Below are 19060 nucleotides of genomic sequence, written 5' to 3' on the forward strand. Positions count from 1 at the left end.
CAGGGCTCGATGGCGTTGATGATAACTCTCATGCTTGTAAGGCCGGTGGACACTCAAAGATAGCATGAGTAACGGTCTCTTCTGGTGCTCCACATCTTGGACAATAATTGTCGCATCGCATGTTACGGCGTATCAGATTTCTTGTTACCGCTACCTGGCCTGATATTAATTGCCATATAAGATGGTAGATCTTTTGTGGCGCTTTTACCTTCCAAGCAAAGACTTGGAGTTTTGTAATGCTGGGTTGTAGAACTTCTAAATCCTCCTCATCCCTCATCAAGTTTGTAGCAACCCAATACCCCGATTTACATTTTAGTTACCTTATAGTAAATACGGTTTTGTATTATCAGACTTGTGAATTAGGTACAACCCGTAACATATTTTTGGGCTTTAGTTATGTTAGTGTCAGATTTACTACCTAGTTGTGTATATATATATTTACGAAGTTTTACCCTAACAAAGTAAATTTAGTTTGTCTTGCAAAAAAACATAACACTGAAAGCAACCCTTTTTGAACCCAAAATAAAACTTCCATAAATTATCTTTGCCACATTAATATAAAAACATAAAACCAGAAACTTTTAAAAAAAATCAACATAATGGATAAGAATAACTGAAATTATACTTCAACCTTTCTTCTCTGTCTTCAAAATTATTGGAATTCTGAAAATATAAATTGTTATTTAAAAGGTCATCTATTATAGAACAAAATCAAGAAACAAAATAGGTGTATTTGCTAAACACTTTATTGTGTGTTGAGAGTAGATGAAAAATAAACTTTAAAAGGTTTGTTTAAATTTTTTATTTTTTTTGAATAGTAGTCGTATGAAGCCTTAGGATAGGATTAATGCGGACGGTTAGGGAAGTGCTAAGGGGTGGGCTCCACAGCAAAAGAGGAAGAAGCGACGCCAAAGACGCCAGATCAAGCGTCGGGTGTTGTTAGGTCTTGTACTGTTTCGTGGGCTCCACTGACACGTAGCGGCCCGCGATTAGTTCGTTTTTAAATTTTTTTTTTAAATCAGACAAAAAACTAAAAAAAATAAAAAAATTAAGCACCCCGTTTGGGGTGCTAGGGTTAATGGTGCTCTTAGACTCAATAAAAATTATAACTATCATTAATAATAATATTTAGGTAGTGAATGTAAGATATGAGGAGAATAGTTCCCACAATTAAGCCTAAAAGTTTGGCAAAGGTAGAGAACATTAAACTTTGTCTTGATGCACACACAAAGAGCTTACCAAATATGGATAGAAAAATAAGTTGAGTTTCAATTAAGCGTGCAAACGAAGTTGATCATTTTTTTTTAAAAAATTAGCATTTAAAGTTCTTCTATATTTGATTGAATTTCATATTTTTGAATATACGATCACATTAACTATTGAAAGAATCAATTTCTAGATAGTTGGACCAATAAATTGCATCCATATTTGATTCTTTTCTAATATTCCTTAGTTATTGTTATTAATAGACGCTAATTAGATATTTAAAAACTGTCTTCATCTTCATTTGAACTTCAATGGTCTTGAACCCCTGGAACACGATTGAAATGCTCCAGACTGAGCAAAAGACAACGAATTACTCTATGGACACACAAAATATATACGAACATATTATTAAAAAATATCATCAAACAGATTTAGAATGAACATTAATATTAGTGGTTCGTGTGTCTCCAATTTAAACAATGGAACAATGCTCTTTCTATTTAGTTAAATCTTGGACACTTGATGATCTTCCTAATGATCATCATGATATATTAGAACGCTATATGAATAAAGATTGAACATTATACAACATAGCTTTCGTTCTTAAAGATATATTGCTCGGAACATTAAACCTTACTATCTTGTTCGTTGATCATGTTTAGGTTATTTATTGTCTCACTGTTTTTAGAATAATGGAACAATGGACATTTAGAACATATTGGTGTGTCTGCAATTTATGCTGAAACAAATATATAACCATTCTAGGATGATCATGTTTACTTGTTTAGGTTATTACTGTGTCAGCCGCATAAGAAGAATGGAACAATATAATGGACATTTCTAAGAAACTCATGTCTGAACTATATGTTGAAACGAATATTTTTCCATGCTGTTCATTCGATTTTCTTAAGATAATCATATTTGGCCGCAAGTTAAATCACTGGATCTTCTTTATAAGAATGTGAATAAATTAGAATGCAGAGATGAGTTACATATGGTTTTCTTACTCACTTACTCAGTGAAGTTTGTTTTCTATTTTATCGCAGGCGTTTCAATGGAAGAAAAAAAAAAGGTTACATGCATGCAAGAGATGGAGTGGGTATATGAATGAATACACGACATTCTTTAAAAAATTGTCATGTGTGTTTTAATGTTATTTATCTGTCTTATATTATATAATCATCAATGGCATATTATGTAATTCCTCTAATAAATGTTGGTCTATTAAAAATGGATGTTGACAAAGCGTGCGGTGATGACACCTCAGCAAAAATGGTAAAATTGTGAATATAATCCTAAATAAAGGTTACTTTTTTAAAATACTTCTGTTTTAATAATAAGGGCGATACCATCGAATCAGTACATACCCTTCAGATTAAAAGCTTGATCAAGAACCGTAGAAAGAAAAAAAAAACGGACATGTCATAGAACATCCCATGAATTATTCGCAACCGAAACATGAAGAAGTAAAAACAACACATGCAACAACACAACAACAAAAAGTTTAGCCAAGGATGGTGGTCTCAGCTAATATGGAGGTAAAAAGATAAGGATCCATATTAGAGGAAGGCCTTCGATCCTAAAAGTACCCTTTTCCTTCCTTCTCCGTATCCCTTCCCACTCTCACTGATGCTCCACGATCCGCCACTCCCTACTCTCAACCAAATCGAATCATATCAAGAAGCTTGTATATACATATCACTATACCACATACTATTAATTTGATCTCATACCCAAGATAATTTGTTGATGTCTGCGGTTTCATGGTTCTCGGTGAGACGCCTCTCGTTGCCTTCACCATAAGCTGCAATGTGTTGTTTATGCACACTTCAAGCTTCCCTATTGCTTTCTTTATCAAATCCAACCCTCCTTCTTTCCTCATCCATTTTGTGCTGAAGTTTGTATGTGCTGCTGCTCCATTCCAATCACCCTAATCAAACAACCTCAACTCAAAAAAAAAATTATGCCTGTGAAGAATGGTTCTCGTTTTCTAGTAGTGTCAACGGTCAGATTGGTCTAGTGGGCCTTAGTGATGCGAAGATGCTTGACGGGCCGCGTCAGGAAAGTCGAAGCCCATTCAGAAGGACTTAAAAGACGGAGCTGTTGATTGAGCTGTAGTCGTCTTCTTCTTTCTTCTGTTACGAGCTGTAACTAATTCTCTGTAACAATCAATCTCTAGTGCATTTCCGGGACACCGATCCTGAAGAGAGAAGTACCCGGAGTTGAAGTGGGGAACTCTATAATTCGTGTGTGTACTTTAGTTCTTTACTCTTTAATCAACATCACACGAGAGCGAGAGAGAGAGAGAGAAGTGAACGAGTGCGATCGAGAACGTATCGGTAACAAGTGGTATCAGAGCGCAGGTTACGCCGGGAAGGATACTAGATCGACTCAGGGTTTGCGAAGGAAGTAGGATCAGTTAGATCATCCAGATCTAACGAGAAGCAATCAAGATCATCTAGATCTAACTGGAAGCGAGCAAGAAGGACGAAGAGATAAGGAAGAAAGATTCGACGGGGATCGATCTATAAGATCTCCAGGGGAGCGACTCTTACCTTTTCTTTGATAAGAATTTAGATCGATTTTGCCTAGTACCGTATAATAATAAACATCCAAAACTAGTTCTCTCCTAGAAGAGCATTGATCCGAATCTGGAATTAGATTGCTACTGATTTATTCCTTTGAAATCTGATTGTTATCTGCAGGTGACAAACAGATTGAGGTGGAGTCAGCATGGATCCTACGCCGGGGAAGTTTCAGATGGATAAGTTTGACGGCAAGGGCGACTTCGGATTATGGAAGTATAAGCTGTTGGGGCAGCTAGAGATTCAAGGTCTAGGTTCAGTACTGAAAGAAGAATCAGAGCCAACTTCAGAAGAGAAGTCAGATGACTCAGATGTTAAGGAAGCTAAGGTGGATCCTAAAGCAGCTGAGAAAGACATCAGGGTCAAGAATCTATTGGGGACGTGTCTGAGTGATACTATCCTAAGGAAGATAATGCACGAGCCCACGGCTTTGGGAATGTGGAGAGCTCTGGAACAGGACTACCAGACGAAGTCTCTTCCAAATCGGATATACTTGAAGCAGAGCTTTGCAAGCTTCAAGATGGAAGAAAGAAAATTGATAGAGGAGAACCTTGACACCTTCTTGAAGCTAATTGCAGACCTGGCGAGCTTGAAGATCATGGTGAGTGATGAAGATCAAGCCATTCAACTCCTTACAAGCCTCCCAATGCCATATGAACCTCTGGTTCACACACTGAAATATGGGACTGGAAAGGAAACACTCACAGTGAATGAAGTCGTTTCATCGGCTTACGCAAAGGAGGCAGAGCTGAGAGAAAAGGGAGTTCAGAGCAAGTCTAGGCAGGGAACAGAAGGGTTGTATGTGGAAAGCAGAGGGAGGTCTGAAAGAAAGGGATCTCAAAATTCAAACAGCCGAGGGAGGAGCAGAGATTATGACAGAGGAAGATCAAAGTCAAGACCAAAGTTTGGACCAAAAGCTTGTTGGATCTGTGGAGATGAAAATCATTGGAAACGCGACTATCCAAAGAGGGGTAGACAAGATAACAGCAAGTCATCTACTTCAGCAAACGTCGCTTCAAAGCTACCTACCTCCATAGCCTTGACAGCAAGCTTACTTGCAAAGAGTGATGAATGGGTGCTAGACTCTGGGTGTACATTCCATATTACACCCAGACGGGAGGTTTTATCACAGTTTGAAGAGTTCGAAGGGAACAAGGTCCTCATGGGTAATAATACTCATTGTGTGGTGAAAGGACATGGCACTATCACTATTGACAATCCAGATGGAACGGTAGTAACCCTCAGTCAGGTGAGATATATTCCAGACATGGGAATAAACTTGATCTCCTTTGGTCAATTGGAACAGTCAGGATGCAAGTACACTGGCGCAGGCTTCAGGGTGGATTTTTTCAGAGGAGATCAGAGAGTGTTGACAGGTCAGTATGACCAAGGCCTCTATTACCTTCAAGGGTCAGTCAGAGAAAACATGGATAAGGAGTCTTGCAACGCAGTCGACATTACAAACAGATGGCACTCACGCTTGGCACATATGAGCCAGTCATCAATGGAGACTCTTGCAAGAAAGGGTTACTTAAATAAGGAGGAGGTGAAGACTCTGGGGTTCTGTGAGGCATGTGCGATGGGCAAATCTCACAAGCTGAATTTTCCAAAAGCAAAGCATTCAACAAAAGGAATACTTGACTACGTTAACTCAGATCTGTGGGGATCGCCAAACGTCACTCCGAGCCTTTCAGGATGCAAATACTTCCTGACATTCATCGACGACTACTCCAGAAAAGTATGGATATACTTTCTCAGAACAAAGGACGAGGCATTTCAGAAGTTTGAGGAATGGAAGATACTCGTTGAAAACCAGACACAACGAAGACTGAAGTGTCTAAGGACTGACAACGGCCTCGAGTTCTGCAACAATTCGTTTGATAAGGTTTGTAAAGACACAGGGGTGAAGCGACACAAGACATGTCCTTATACCCCTCAGCAGAACGGAGTCTCAGAGCGCATGAACAGAACAATAATGGATAAAGTAAGAAGTATGTTACACGAAACTGGGTTAGGAGCAGAGTTTTGGGCTGAGGCAGCTTCAACAGCAGTGTATATCATCAACAGATCACCAGGTTCAGCCATCAACTTCGAGATTCCAGAAGAGCTGTGGTCAGGTTCAGAACCGAGATATGAGCATTTGAGAAGGTTTGGATGTGTCTCCTATGTCCATACAGTGGCTGATAAGATAAGTCCTCGAGCGACAAAGGGAGTACTTCTTGGCTATGCTCTTGGTACTAAGGGTTACAGGGTCTGGCTCTTAGACGAGGAAAAGGTAGTGATCAGCAAAGATGTGGTGTTCAATGAGGAAAAGCTTTACAAGCAAAGGGAAGAGGTCACAGAAGTGACAATTGAAACTGTGAAGCAAACAAGCCCGAAGAAGAAAGTTTCATTCAAAGAAACTTTGGAGGAGTTTGAACCAGAAAACAAAACGGAAGGAGAGTCTTCTGCTCGAGGTGGAGTTAGTGTGCTAAAGGACCCAATAAACCATTCAGACAGCAGTGACTCAGAGGAGGAAGATGAGTTGGCTACTGATGACGCAGGTGAAGATTTGACAAACTACATACTGGCAAGAGACAGAGTCAGAAGGAAGATTAAGCCTCCATCGAAGTTCGGCGATACTGATCTTGTAGCATACGCTCTGGCAAGTGCAGAGGCCATAGAGATTGAAGAGCCAAAATCCTATGAAGAAGCAAGAAGAAGTAAGGATTGGAGCTTGTGGAACGGAGCGATGAGTGAAGAAATGGTATCACATGACGTAAACCAGACTTGGGAATTAACTGACAAGCCGAAGGACCAAAAAGTAATAGGCTGCAAGTGGGTTTACAAATACAAGCCCGGTATCCCAGGAGTAGAAGAACCAAGGAATAAAGGTAGATTGGTAGCAAAAGGTTTTGCTCAAGTTGAATGGATAGATTACAACGAGGTGTTTGCCCCAGTTGTTAAGCACGTGTCTATCAGGCTGCTTCTGTCAGCAGTTGTGAACTTCAACATGGAACTGGAGCAGATGGACGTAAAAACGGCATTTCTCCATGGGATTCTACAAGAAAGGATCTATATGTCACAACCTGAGGGTTTCGTGAAGAAGGGTCAAGAAGAAAAGGTATGTCTCTTGAAGAAAGCGCTTTACGGGTTAAAGCAATCTCCACGTGAATGGAATCATCGTTTTGATGAATTCATGACAAAGAAGAAGTATATTAGAAGTCAATATGATCCCTGTGTATACATGAAGGGGAAGACAGTAGAGTCGAAAGTTTATCTACTGCTTTATGTAGACGATATCTTGATAGCGTCACAGAGCAAGATGGAGGTTGATTTATTTAAGAAGATTCTGAGAACGGAATTTGAGATGAAGGATTTAGGTCCAGCTCGACGTATTCTTGGTATGGACATTCTGAGAGACAGAAGTAGTGGAGTACTAAGGCTATCTCAAGAGAAGTATCTGGAGCAGGTCCTAAAGACTTTTGGAATGCAAGGTGTAAGTTCAGTTCAGACTCCGATTGGTTCGCAATTCAAGTTGAAGGCAGTGTCAAAGCCAGAAGAAGCAAGTCAGATGAAGAAAATGGAGGATATTCCGTATGCAAGCGCAGTAGGTAGCTTGATGTACGCTATGGTAGGCTCGAGACCGGATCTTGCTTATGGTTTGGGACTAGTTAGTAGGTACATGGGTAAGCCTGGAACAGAACATTGGGCAGCGGTGAAGTGGATGTTGCGTTACGTTAAGGGAGTTGCGGGTTTGAGTTTGTTGTTCACAAAAGGATCAGACTTTCAGGTCAGAGGGTATTGTGATTCAGACTACGCATCAGATCGTAATCGGAGTAGGTCAATTACAGGTTTTGTATTTACAGTGGGAGGCAACACGGTGAGTTGGCGTTCGTGTCTACAAAAGGTGGTTGCGTTATCTACTACAGAGGCTGAGTACTTTTCGTTGTCAGAGTCGAGCAGAGAAGCGGTGTGGTTGAAAGGAATCTGCGAAGAATTGGGGTTCAAGCAGCAAGCAGCATAGATCTACTGCGACTCGCAGAGTGCGATCTATTTGGCTAAGAACAGTATGTTCCATGAATGCACAAAGCATGTTAGAGTCAAGTATAATTTTATACGAGAGCTGGTGGCACATGGATTTGTGAAAGTCTTGAAGGTTCACACTTCAGAGAATCCAGCGGATACACTTACGAAAGTTTTGCCAGGAGAGAAGTTCAGTGGTCATGTCAAGACACTGAACATTTTCTGAAGCTTGAAGTGAAGCTTCATGAGCCAGGATCGTCTCGGAGGTTTCAGTAAAGAGAGATGATGCAGAGGCAGATAAGGCTAACGGTGCAGGAAAAGTTAGCAGGTGTTTGACTGAAGGTGGAGCTTATGCTCGGGAAGTCTCAGTGATTGAGAAAGTGACAGTGTTACCAGGATCAGGAGTGCACAAGATCAGTATCAAGTTCTGATGCTGAGAGAGAGAAACAAGAACCAAGGTGGAGTTTGTGAAGAATGGTTCTCGTTTTCTAGTAGTGTCAACGGTCAGATTGGTCTAGTGGGCCTTAGTGATGCGAAGATGCTTGACGGGCCGCGTCAGGAAAGTCGAAGCCCATTCAGAAGGACTTGTTGATTGAGCTGTAGTCGTCTTCTTCTTTCTTCTGTTACGAGCTGTAACTAATTCTCTGTAACAATCAATCTCTAGTGCATTTCCGGGACACCGATCCTGAAGAGAGAAGTATCCGGAGTTGAAGTGGGGAACTCTATAATTCGTGTGTACTTTAGTTCTTTACTCTTTAATCAACATCACACGAGAGCGATAGAGAGAGAGAAGTGAGCGAGTGCGTTAACGTATCGGTAACAATGCCATTAACTACAAAAAAAGTAGAGTCCTGAATCACCTCGATTGGTTTTGGATCGAATGAGACAATCACGCCGCAGATCTCAGTGATCCTCTGCCAAACACACACATAATGATCCATGGGAAAAAAAATTAAACACCGATGCTACATGCTAGTTAGTGCAAAGAAACAATATATCGGTGGTTTATTCACCTCGAGAATGTAACGAGCAACCCATAACTGATCACCAGCACCAATACCAACAGTAGGACTGATTTGAAACTCCCACTGTCCAGGCATCAATTCACCATTGGCACCTATGCTTAAACCGGCGTAAAGACAAGCTTTATAGTGAGCATCCACAACGTCACGACCAAAGGCTTTGTCTGCACCAACCGCACAATAGTACGGTCCCTGTTTTCATCGAATACAACAGAAAGGGAGAGTCGAGACACTAAGAACCATGTTCTTGATATTTAGACTTTATTGTATGAAGTTTATAAGTTCACCTGAGGACCAGGAAAGCCACCAAGAGGCCAACCTAATGGCCACTTGACGTCTTTTTGAAGTAATGTGTATTCTTGCTCTATCCCAAACCTAATAAATAACACATCAAAATATCAAACCGAAATTTATTCCTAAACCGGTATGTTTCACACTAAATTGAAAGACGTTAAAACTTAACCGGCTCAAAACCGGTTTTGTACAAACCATTCAACGATAGGAGAAGTTCCTTAATAGCACCAAGGCTCTTCAGCCTTCACATTGGGATGATCGAAGATTTTCACGGCTTTGTTCCTATTGTTGGTCGGAATTGGATTTCCTTTAGGTGTGTAAGCATCACACATCACCTGGTTTTGTAGTAATATTCAAGAAATTTTGAATTTAAATATACTAATTAATCAAAGTACACACACAACCAGATGAATCTTTAGCTAAAAATTGAGATGAGCTTTTACCAGAATGTTGTTCCCTTTCCCGAACGGGTCTTTGAATATCGCCTGAGGGCTTTTTAATAACAAAATAAAATACATTTTAGGATAATTATTCGGGCAAATCTCCAAAATAGCACATTTCTAAGTTTATATCACAAAAATAGCACTCAAAAACTAAAATGACCAAAATAGTATTTTATCTTTTGAAAATTTTAATTTTTTTATTTTTCAAAATTTGAAATCTTATCCCCAAAACTTCATTTCTAAACCCTAAACCCTAAACCCTAAACCCTAAACCCTAAACTCTAAACCCTAAACCCTAAACCTTAAATCCTAAACCCCACCCTTTAACTGTAAACTCTAAGTTTGTGACTTTTGATAAAACATTAAGTGTTATTTTTGTGATTTTTGACCTTGAGTGCTAGTTTGGGAACAAAAACTTGATTTAGTGCTATTTTTGTCTTTTTATTTAATTATTCTGAATTTATTTTTATTTTAAACAATGTGCATAGAAATATGTAAAAGGGTGATGAAGAAGAAGAAGATTACTAAAGAATGACTTCACTGTCATCTCCTGCGGCTTGATTGGTACTGGATCCATCGTAATTCCATTTTGGAAGCTTAGATGGATCGCTTACTGGTCCTGGCAACGTCTGTCAGAGAAAAAAAGCAGAAAGTTATTAATTATTTTTTGTTTTAATAAAGGAAACTAAGACGATGTGTAAACTACTATTATTATTACTCTGCCTTTGCTTCTAATGTCCATGCCAGACCCACCGATCCTGTTCTTACCAAAACAGAGTAACGTGAGAAAACAATTATGTTTGTAAACAGAGACATGCAAGCAAAGGTCGAAGAATCTATATGACATGCATGGTTGTCTAGTAACAAAACCCATAGAGATGATTAGAAAGAAGAGATATGATGGAACCATATGTATTCAGCGATGATTTTCTTGGAGCCTGAGAGATCTAGGTTTAGGAGATTTGAGAGTGGAGAGACTCTAGCCATGAATTTTATCTTTCTTAAGAGAGGAAGAGGAGGGAATAACCAGACAGAGATTTGGCTCTCTTACTTTGAGTGTTCTTTTTTCAGAAGCGGCTAATAATTATCATTAGATCCTATTTTATTTCTTTCCGAGCAATAATCGTTGATCAGTTGCACGTTTTTTATTCTTCAAGTGTATATTAATATCACACCTATTGATGAAATTGGAAGTTTTGCAAAAAAAAAAAAACATTTGGTTTATGAAGAAGTCAACTTTTTCTATATGACTAGATGAACAAATTTGTTTACAAGGTTAATAGGAAACTAAGACCACCCGCAACGGGGTTCACGAGCAATCCTTAGCACAAATACATAGGTTAGGCGTAATATAATAATATTAATTATGTTAATTTACCTAAAGATTGGACCGTCGGGAAGGAGTTTAAGGAGTTGATCCTTAGCTACGTGGCAACATCTGAGTGGGACGGGCTCGGTTTGTTTTTGGGTTTGGTTTAAAAAAATTGGTCATTCTCGACCGTGATTAAAAAAAAAATCGAGAGCTCGACGAAAGGCGATATTTTGGCGATTGAAACCAATCGTCTAAATCGAAGCCTAAACCTGTATGTTTGTTCGATTTAGCCTAGTTTTCAACTTGTTTCCTCTCATTTAAGGGTTCGGGAACGGTTTCGAATCGATTTGGGTTTACGATTGAAATTAGGGTTTCAAAAAAATTTGGGGTTAAATCGATTTGGGGTTTAGATCGAGTATGGGCGTGATTTTGACAAGATTTTGGTTTCAATCCGAAGCGGATTTTATCTTATTTCTTATACGGTTTCGAAATGAATTTGGTATCAAACGGAAGAGGATTTTCTCTTTTTTCTTAACGGTTTCAAAACCTTTTAGATTGATATGTGTTCGCTTTCAATCGGTTCGTCATTTTTTTAAATCCATATGTTGTTTGCTTCCTTGATTTCGTTGCTCTAACTATGTTCTTGTTATTGAAACCATATGTTGTTATCGGTTTAAGTTATTGTTGTTTTTAACTATGTTCGTTCATCATTTGTCTCAGGTTAACCAAAATGGGACAAGATTATAGCTACTCCCAGCCTTCTTCATCATCAAACTCTCTAGACATGAGCTCCCTTCTTGAAGCAGAAGCTAAGCTGTACGCGGATGAAGCTGAGAGTCTCTACTGCAATGCAGAGCCGGATCAGTTCCCACCTCAACGAGAGGCTGATGATGGAATCCCGACGGCATGCTACTGTGGTGCTCAGCCTGTTGTCGAATGCTCTTACACACCTAAAGATCCATACAGAAGATACTTCACGTGTGCCAATGTCGATGATGGGGACTGCCACATATGGAAATGGTGGGATGTGGCTTTAATGGAGGAGATGAGTGAGTTTCAGAGACATCTCAGGCAGCTCAAAGATCAAGCTTTTGAGTGTGACCAGAAGCTGCTTAAGCTACAGAAGACCTTGTGTGAGCTAAAGAAGAAATCAGAGACTACAAATGCCTTTGCATTGGCACTTTGTGTAATGGTGTCCGCATTAGTTTTCATAGGTTTGGCTGCTATGTTCCTGAGTGGTAAGTATCTGTCTTGTGCTTTTGGTTGTTGTTCATTCTACTTAGTAAAACTTTTGACTGTTTGATCAAATGTTTTTGCAGGAAGAGCTTCAAAGAAGTAAACCAGACTGTCATAAAGCTCGAAAGCGTCTGTATAATTAGGTACGTTTAGTACTACCTCCTACTCTCTTTTCTTTGAATAATTAAAAACATATATGTTAGTTGTAGTTGTAGTTGGTCTTGCGTAAATGCTTTAGTTGTAGTTGTTTAATTAAAAATAAAACCCGAAAAAGATGTCAGTTGTAGTTGATTGCGTAAATGCTAGGTGTTTGGTTTCTACCTTCCTACCGCTTCAGAGTTGATTGTTTTAAATGTTTTTGTACTTTACAAATGCGTATTAGTCTGATTTGATTGGTGTTCAATGCAACTAGTTAGCTTTCTACCTTCCTAACTGCTCCGTTTTTAAAAATTAAATGCAACTAGTTAGGTCTCATAGTTTAAGGGCGTCTACTTAAGTCTCTGTGTTGCTATTAGAGTGACACAAACCAATCTATTAAGATGGAAAAGGACACTAGTTATATGAACCTACTGTTTAGTCAATCTCAGACTCCAGTGGATGTTGATTCACCTGAAACTTTTTGGTTCGGTAGCCAAGGTCCTAGTGAGTCTGTTGTCGAGCCTGTTGTCGAGTCTGGTGTCAGGAGGAAGTGGTCTCCGAAGGAGGATAAGATCCTTATTGGCGCTTGGCTTAACACCAGTAAGGATCCCGTCGTCAGCAATGAGCAGAAAGCTGGTGCTTTCTGGAAGCGGATTGTATATTACTACAACGCAAGCCCGCAGCTGGTTGGGACAGTACCGAGAGAGGTTACCTCTTGCAAGCAGAGGTGGGGTAGGATCAACACTGACGTATCCAAGTTCGCTGGATGCTATGACGCGGCTCTGAGGGAGCAGAGAAGTGGCCAAAATGATGATGATGTGATGAAAGCTGCCTTAGACATCTTCTTCAGTAATAACGAGTACAAGTTCTCCATGGATCACTGCTGGAGGGAGCTTAGGCATGACCAGAAATGGTGCTCTTCCTATGAGCCTAAGGACGGTGGAAAGGAAAAGCGCAAACAAGTGTTGGAGGTTGATAGAGAAGAAGAGCAAGTCGGAGAACCAGAGGGTAGACCTCCCGGGGTAAAGGCTGCCAAAGTTGGTAGTAAGAAGAAGAAAAGTGGTAGAGAGGAGGAGTTGGGAAAGCTTCAGGGGGTTTTAGAAGTCAAAGAAAAACTCTCTAGAGCTAAGATTCTTGTTCGTTTACTCGCGAAAAAAGAGCCTTTAACTGAGATGGAAACAAGTCTTAAAATGAAACTAATGTCTGAAATGCTTTGATGTATTAATCTTGTTTGAGGTATTGTTTATGTTTTCAGTACCATTTTGCTTTTGAACTTTACTAACCGTTGTCTTATTTGATGTCAGGTATATCTGAGTAGGCATGTGAAGGAAGTCACGGGTGCATTTGGCGGTCTGTAGCTCATGTGAAGGAAGTCACGGGTTCTTTTCCCTCACTTTATGTATTATAAGTAGTACTCAATGTAGTCTTTAGCTATGTATCTCGGAGAGGTTGTTTCCTTTTTCCTCAGAACTTGTTTCCTCTTGTTTAAATCTTGCCTCCAAAAATAGTGTTTCTCGGAGAGGTTGTAATATTTTGCTTGCCTGCACTTGTAATCGGTTCATACCACTACAAGAACCACTTCTGTTTAGGTAATATTCTGATTATGTTTTGAACTTGTGTATCCTCTTGTTTAGTTGAAACTACACTTAGTTTTAAAACTTAGATAAGGGAGATGTTACAATTTCAAAAAAATTGTTAGTTTTAAAACTTATATAAGGGAGATGTTACAATTTCAAACAAATTGGAAATAAGATGATTGGAAAATGTATTTTATGAACTAATACCATATAAGATTAAAATTTGGTAAATTTTTAAGATCTTTTATCCAAAAAGAAAAATGAAAATTGCAAGTAAGATGAAAAGGTAATGAGAAAATGAATATTTTTTTTTAAATTTGGTAAATTTTTATGATCTATAACCCCAAAAAAAATGAAAATTGCAATAAGATGACAGTGTAATGAGAAAATGAATATTCTTTTTTAAATTTGGTAAATTTTTATGATCTATAATTTCAAAAAAAAATGAAAATTGCAATAAGATGACAATATAATGAGAAAATGAATATTCTTTTTTAAATTTGGTAAATTTTTATGATCTATAACCAAAAAAATATTTTGTTTGAAAAAACTCAACTAAATATTTTGTTTTAAAAAGGAGGAAAACCTAAAATGTCATCATCCGATGGACTTGAAGAAAGAGTAGACGAACTTTTCGACGAAATCGTTGAAGAAACATACAACGACATAGTGGAGGGCGAAACCATACCGCAAAGGACACATGCTTATGTAGAACGACCCCGCGAAGGAGGAGAGGCCCGCTTATGGAATGACTACTTCAGCGAAGATGCGACATTCTCGTCTCATTTATTCAGACGTCGTTTCCGTATGAATAAGGAATTATTCTTGCGTCTTGTTCATGCCCTATCAGACTGCTTTCCATTCTTTCAGCAAAGAAGAGATGCAACCGGGAGGTTCGGTCTTTCTGCACTACAAAAATGTACGGCGGCAATTCGTCTGCTTGCTTATGGTACTGCGGCTGACACGGTTGACGAATATCTCCGACTTGGTGAGACCACAGCACTTTCGTGTTTACATAATTTCACTGACGAAATTATACAGTTATTTGGAGATGAGTATTTACGACGACCCACACCGGATTATCTTCAACGACTACTCGATATTGGAGAGAAACGCGGGTTTCCTGGGATGGTCGGGAGCATTGACTGTATGCCTTGGGAGTGGAAAAACTGCCCAACGCTTGGAAAGGACAGAACGCACTTGGATCAGAAAAACCGACAATTGTCTTAGAGGCTGTAGCTTCACACGATCTTTGGATATGACACGCTTTCTTCGGTCCTCCAGGTACCTTAAACGATATTAATGTCCTCGATCGGTCTCCTGTTTTTGATGACATTTTAGAAGGTCGAGCTCCGAGGGTAAAGTACATGGTCAACGGACACATGTATAAGTTGGCGTACTACCTCACAGACGGTATATATCCAAAATGGTCAACATTTATCCAATCTATCACCCTCCCTCAAACTCCTCAACAAGAGTTATTTGCTAAAGTTCAAGAAGCAACCCGAAAAGATGTGGAGCGGGCTTTTGGAGTATTGCAAGCTCGATTTGCGATAGTGAGAAACCCGGTAAAAACATTGGATAAAGAAAAGACAGGGAAGATTGCGAGAACATGTATCATACTACACAATATGATAGTCGAAGATGAACGAGATGGATACACTCGTATCGATATATATGAATTTGAAGAAAGAGACGTCACCAGAAATTCACAGGTGGAAACCGATAGGCCTACAAATCTGAATAATATGTTTCCCAATCGGAATGATCTTCGTGATAGGCATATGCATGACCAATTGAAAAATGATCTAATTCAAAATATTTGGAACAAATTTGGTGATGAAGATTAATAATTGTTGTATCTTTATTTTTAATTATTGTATTTTTTAATTTAATTATGCAATAAAATTGATAAATTAAAAATTCACTTTTTTTTAAAAAAAATTTTATTCTAAGGACTTCAAATTGGGGATCACCATTGTAGACACTCTTTTGGTTCGAATCCTTAACTATTTAAAAAAAAAAAAATTAATAAAAAAAGCCTAAGGATTCTTTGGGGGGGGGGGGGAATCCACCCATTGTGGATGCTGGGGGGGGGGGGAATCCACCCATTGTGGATGCTCTATTGCAATAATTCTTAAGTGGGTTCTTAGTCATTATTTTAGTAATAAATTTAAGTTAAGAATTTATGTTAAGAAACACTTAATTTTGGTCTTCCAATGGTAGTTTCTTAAGCTAAGAGTTCTTAAAAAAAATTATTAATTTTTTTTCTTTTTGATCAAAGATAAGAAAGTGTAGTTTTGAGATTATTGTTAAGAAGATACACCAGTTTATATCGTCATTTCTGAAGTCATAAACAAGAGCTTCCTATACAAAAAAGGGGAGATAAACAAAATGGAGTTACCGTGCCTGGTCCCTCAGAGCATGGTCCTCCAACTAAAGCAACGATCCTAGCACCAGTCCCAGGGAAACAAGCTCCAAGCAATCCCGCAGCCACACTCAAGGCCACTCCAATACACCGCTGTGCAGGCCACTGATCCGTCTGCAGCTCATCCTTTTTGCCGTGATAGATTATCTGTTCCATACGCAAATAAATGGTCAAAAACTAAACAAAACTGAATCATCCCTGAAACAATTCATCAACAACCAAATCAATCTACACATGCAAATAAATCTCCAAGCTGAATCACTACTCAAAAGTCCCTATCATGGTTATGATTGCTTACCTCGTACTTAATATGAGGGATCTCAGGGAAAAACTCTCCCTCCCAATCATCAGAAACACTACACTTCCCTCCCGAATCCGCAGGCCACGTTGGTGGATCAGCAGACTTCACACGAATCAAATCAATAAACTTTAGAAGCATCTCAGAAATGTTTTAGTGATCGAAAGACTCGAGCTTTGAACTTACCACTAGATATAAGGCAGCGTTTAAGGAGAGAAAGATCATAAAAATCTCAACGTTCTTCATAGTGTTCAACCAGACGAACAAAACCCTGAACAATAGTGTGATTGGTGAGGATAAAACAACACTTTGAATAATAACACTAAATATTCATAATCGAAAGCTCATAACCCAGAAAACCCACCTGGGAAGAAGAACACAGTTCTATGAAAAAAACTCAGTTGATGTAACCGAAAGAGATAGAGTTTAAGCCCAAAGCTTTGTGAAGATAAGTATAAAAGAGTAAGGATTAAACATAGACTTGATTGACTTCTTATGGGAGAAGATGTGAGTCACGGAGGCGAGAGAGAGGGAAGAAGGAGGAAGAATCGCGGCGGATCGTCTTCGGAATCTAGGTCGACGGAGGAGAAGAGGAAGCACTCGACTTCGTTGGCCATGGAAGGCAGAAGATACCGATCAAAGCTTGATCATACAGCCTTCCTGCGACGATTGGTGCCAGAGAGATTCAACGATAGAGAAGAACCAGATTCTTCGTCGGGTTCAACTTTTTTTTTTCCTTTCAAACACCTGTCTCATAAGAAGCGTTTCTTGCAGCCCTTAATTAAGACCCGCCTCTTAGATAAATGGCTATTTTCCTTTTAATTTAATTACTCATTATACTAAGAGCCACACTTAAGATACCCCAATAAACATGCTCTAACAGAGATCAAGATTTGTGCATTATTGAACAGTGTAACAACCAACAAGTAACAACAGATGCATCATGCAGAGGAGATAAGCAGAAATGCAGAATAGTCGACACATTGGTGAAACTGTGCGCCACTGTCAGAGACACGTATCAGTGGCAGACCAAAGGCCGAACATAAGAAATGAGTCATGACCAACCAAATGTCCTACACGTAATCAACACAACAAAACCCATAAATCCTGAAATGAACAAGCAAAAGAAATTAAAAGCCTAAAGGCTTTTGGCTTTACATGTAACATTCACTAACACTCTTCATCTAGTATTTTTCAGCTATAGTTCTCGAAGTAACGAGGTGCATTAGACAAGTGATAAGCTACCATAGACACAGAACAACAAACCAACGAGCGCAACTCCTCGCCCTGTAATTTCCACCGTTGTTGACGCATCTTTCATCATAAATATGAGCCTCTGTTCAAGTCATGTAAACAGCAACCAAGGTAACTACAACTTTTAAAACCATGACGAGACACGCAGTCATAAGGTATCCTCAGTCCAGTGATTAGACCCCATCTTTTGAGCTAAAGCCGAAGTACGGCTTCTGCACTCGGTCAGTCACAGGCCGGCAAAAATGCTGTCTAAAAGCAAACACAAGTAAAAGGATTCGTTACTGCAAAACATCAGAAATTCAAGTTCTAAACCTATAAAAAAAATCTCAAAATCAAATACATCTGAGAAAAAGGCTACAATTAAAAACATAACACCATTAAGATAGCCATTAGACTTTGTTTCTGTGATTCATGATTGGTAACACTTAAAGTGAATAGTGGAATATTTATTTAACTAGATAAGAATCAATGACGATATCATCAACAACAGAGGCCAAAACCCACAAGAATGAACCCGAGTAACCGAAAAAGATTTTCCCCAGCTCGAGCTTTTTAATTATCAGATTGCTTTGATTAAGATCGAGAAGAACATATTACATGGCCTCGACTCAAGTAAATTAGTCAGACTTATTATGTTGTATAAAACAAGTATAATATTCAATAATAATTTCATCAAGCATTTTTGCTTTTGATTTAGAAAAAAAAACTACGGAAGAATAAAAATGGGCTAATAATTTTCAGAAAGAGAAGAGAGGAGGCTCAGCGAAGTAACCTTTGGAAACTTTAGCATCATTCTACTACAACACCCACTTAAACAGCCGTAAGAGAGTGGTAGCAGCCGTAAGTCCGGCCTTTTTTTCATCATCGCCACTTTCTTTATTGAAAAAATATTAAGACGAAAACTTTCACAATTATATCATAAATTCCAAATCACAGAACAAAGAATATATAATGCGGGAGAAAATACATAACAAAAAATCCCTCATTAAACGTAAGAAAAGATAGAGACGGCTACATTCTTCTTACACACCAGTTGACAACTAGAAAGGAGCGAGATATGAAAAACCTAATTGTCTTGGGTCGTATGCTGGTGGCCTCTTTATGTTTTCTGGAGCAGAGCCGGTCTATATAAACCCATTTAATGGGCCTACAGAAATTTTAAAGTTATTATCTTATCTTATACATATAAAGTTGGTTTGTCTTCTGCTCACAACCTTCCACGTCACTAAAGAAAATTGAGCGTTTTTAGACATTTGGCGGCT

General features: G+C 38.9%; 3 protein-coding genes, 1 non-coding gene and 1 pseudogene across 6 annotated transcripts; 2 read left to right on the forward strand and 3 right to left on the reverse strand.

Annotated features, from left to right (window-relative positions):
• Window positions 1–1997: 1997 nt before the first annotated feature.
• LOC106376398 lies at window positions 1998–10542 on the reverse strand (annotated as a pseudogene).
• A 987-nt stretch (window positions 10543–11529) lies between these two features.
• On the forward strand, window positions 11530–12213 carry LOC106374608 (uncharacterized protein At4g04775-like). The gene has a single exon (XM_022703615.2). The coding sequence runs from the start codon at window positions 11598–11600 to the stop codon at window positions 12168–12170; it is 573 nt and encodes a 190-aa protein (XP_022559336.2). The 5' UTR covers window positions 11530–11597; the 3' UTR covers window positions 12171–12213.
• Window positions 12214–12642: 429 nt separating this feature from the next.
• On the forward strand, window positions 12643–13458 carry LOC106373413 (glutathione S-transferase T3-like). Its single transcript, XM_013813587.2, has one exon. It carries the CDS (start codon window positions 12643–12645, stop codon window positions 13456–13458), a length of 816 nt encoding a protein of 271 aa, XP_013669041.2.
• Window positions 13459–16101: 2643 nt separating this feature from the next.
• LOC125575380 lies at window positions 16102–18932 on the reverse strand. 3 transcript variants are annotated; one of them, XM_048758401.1, is made up of 5 exons: window positions 18829–18912; window positions 18571–18672; window positions 16731–18047; window positions 16545–16649; window positions 16102–16393 (listed from the first exon to the last, which is right to left on the reverse strand). In XM_048758401.1, exons 3-5 carry the CDS (start codon window positions 16788–16790, stop codon window positions 16169–16171), a joined length of 390 nt encoding a protein of 129 aa, XP_048614358.1. In that variant the 5' UTR covers window positions 16791–18047; window positions 18571–18672; window positions 18829–18912; the 3' UTR covers window positions 16102–16168. The 3 variants fall into 3 exon arrangements, 1 of the variants encoding a protein (XP_048614358.1); XR_007323847.1 differs by having other exon boundaries at window positions 16731–18043; window positions 18571–18932; XR_007323846.1 differs by having other exon boundaries at window positions 16731–16815; window positions 16909–18932.
• On the reverse strand, window positions 18553–18668 carry LOC125588216. Its single transcript, XR_007324605.1, has one exon. It is a non-coding gene; the product is annotated as a small nucleolar RNA snoR113 (small nucleolar RNA).
• Window positions 18933–19060: the final 128 nt, after the last annotated feature.

This window comes from Brassica napus, chromosome C5 (genome assembly GCF_020379485.1).
Source record: "Brassica napus cultivar Da-Ae chromosome C5, Da-Ae, whole genome shotgun sequence".
NCBI lineage: Eukaryota > Viridiplantae > Streptophyta > Magnoliopsida > Brassicales > Brassicaceae > Brassica > Brassica napus.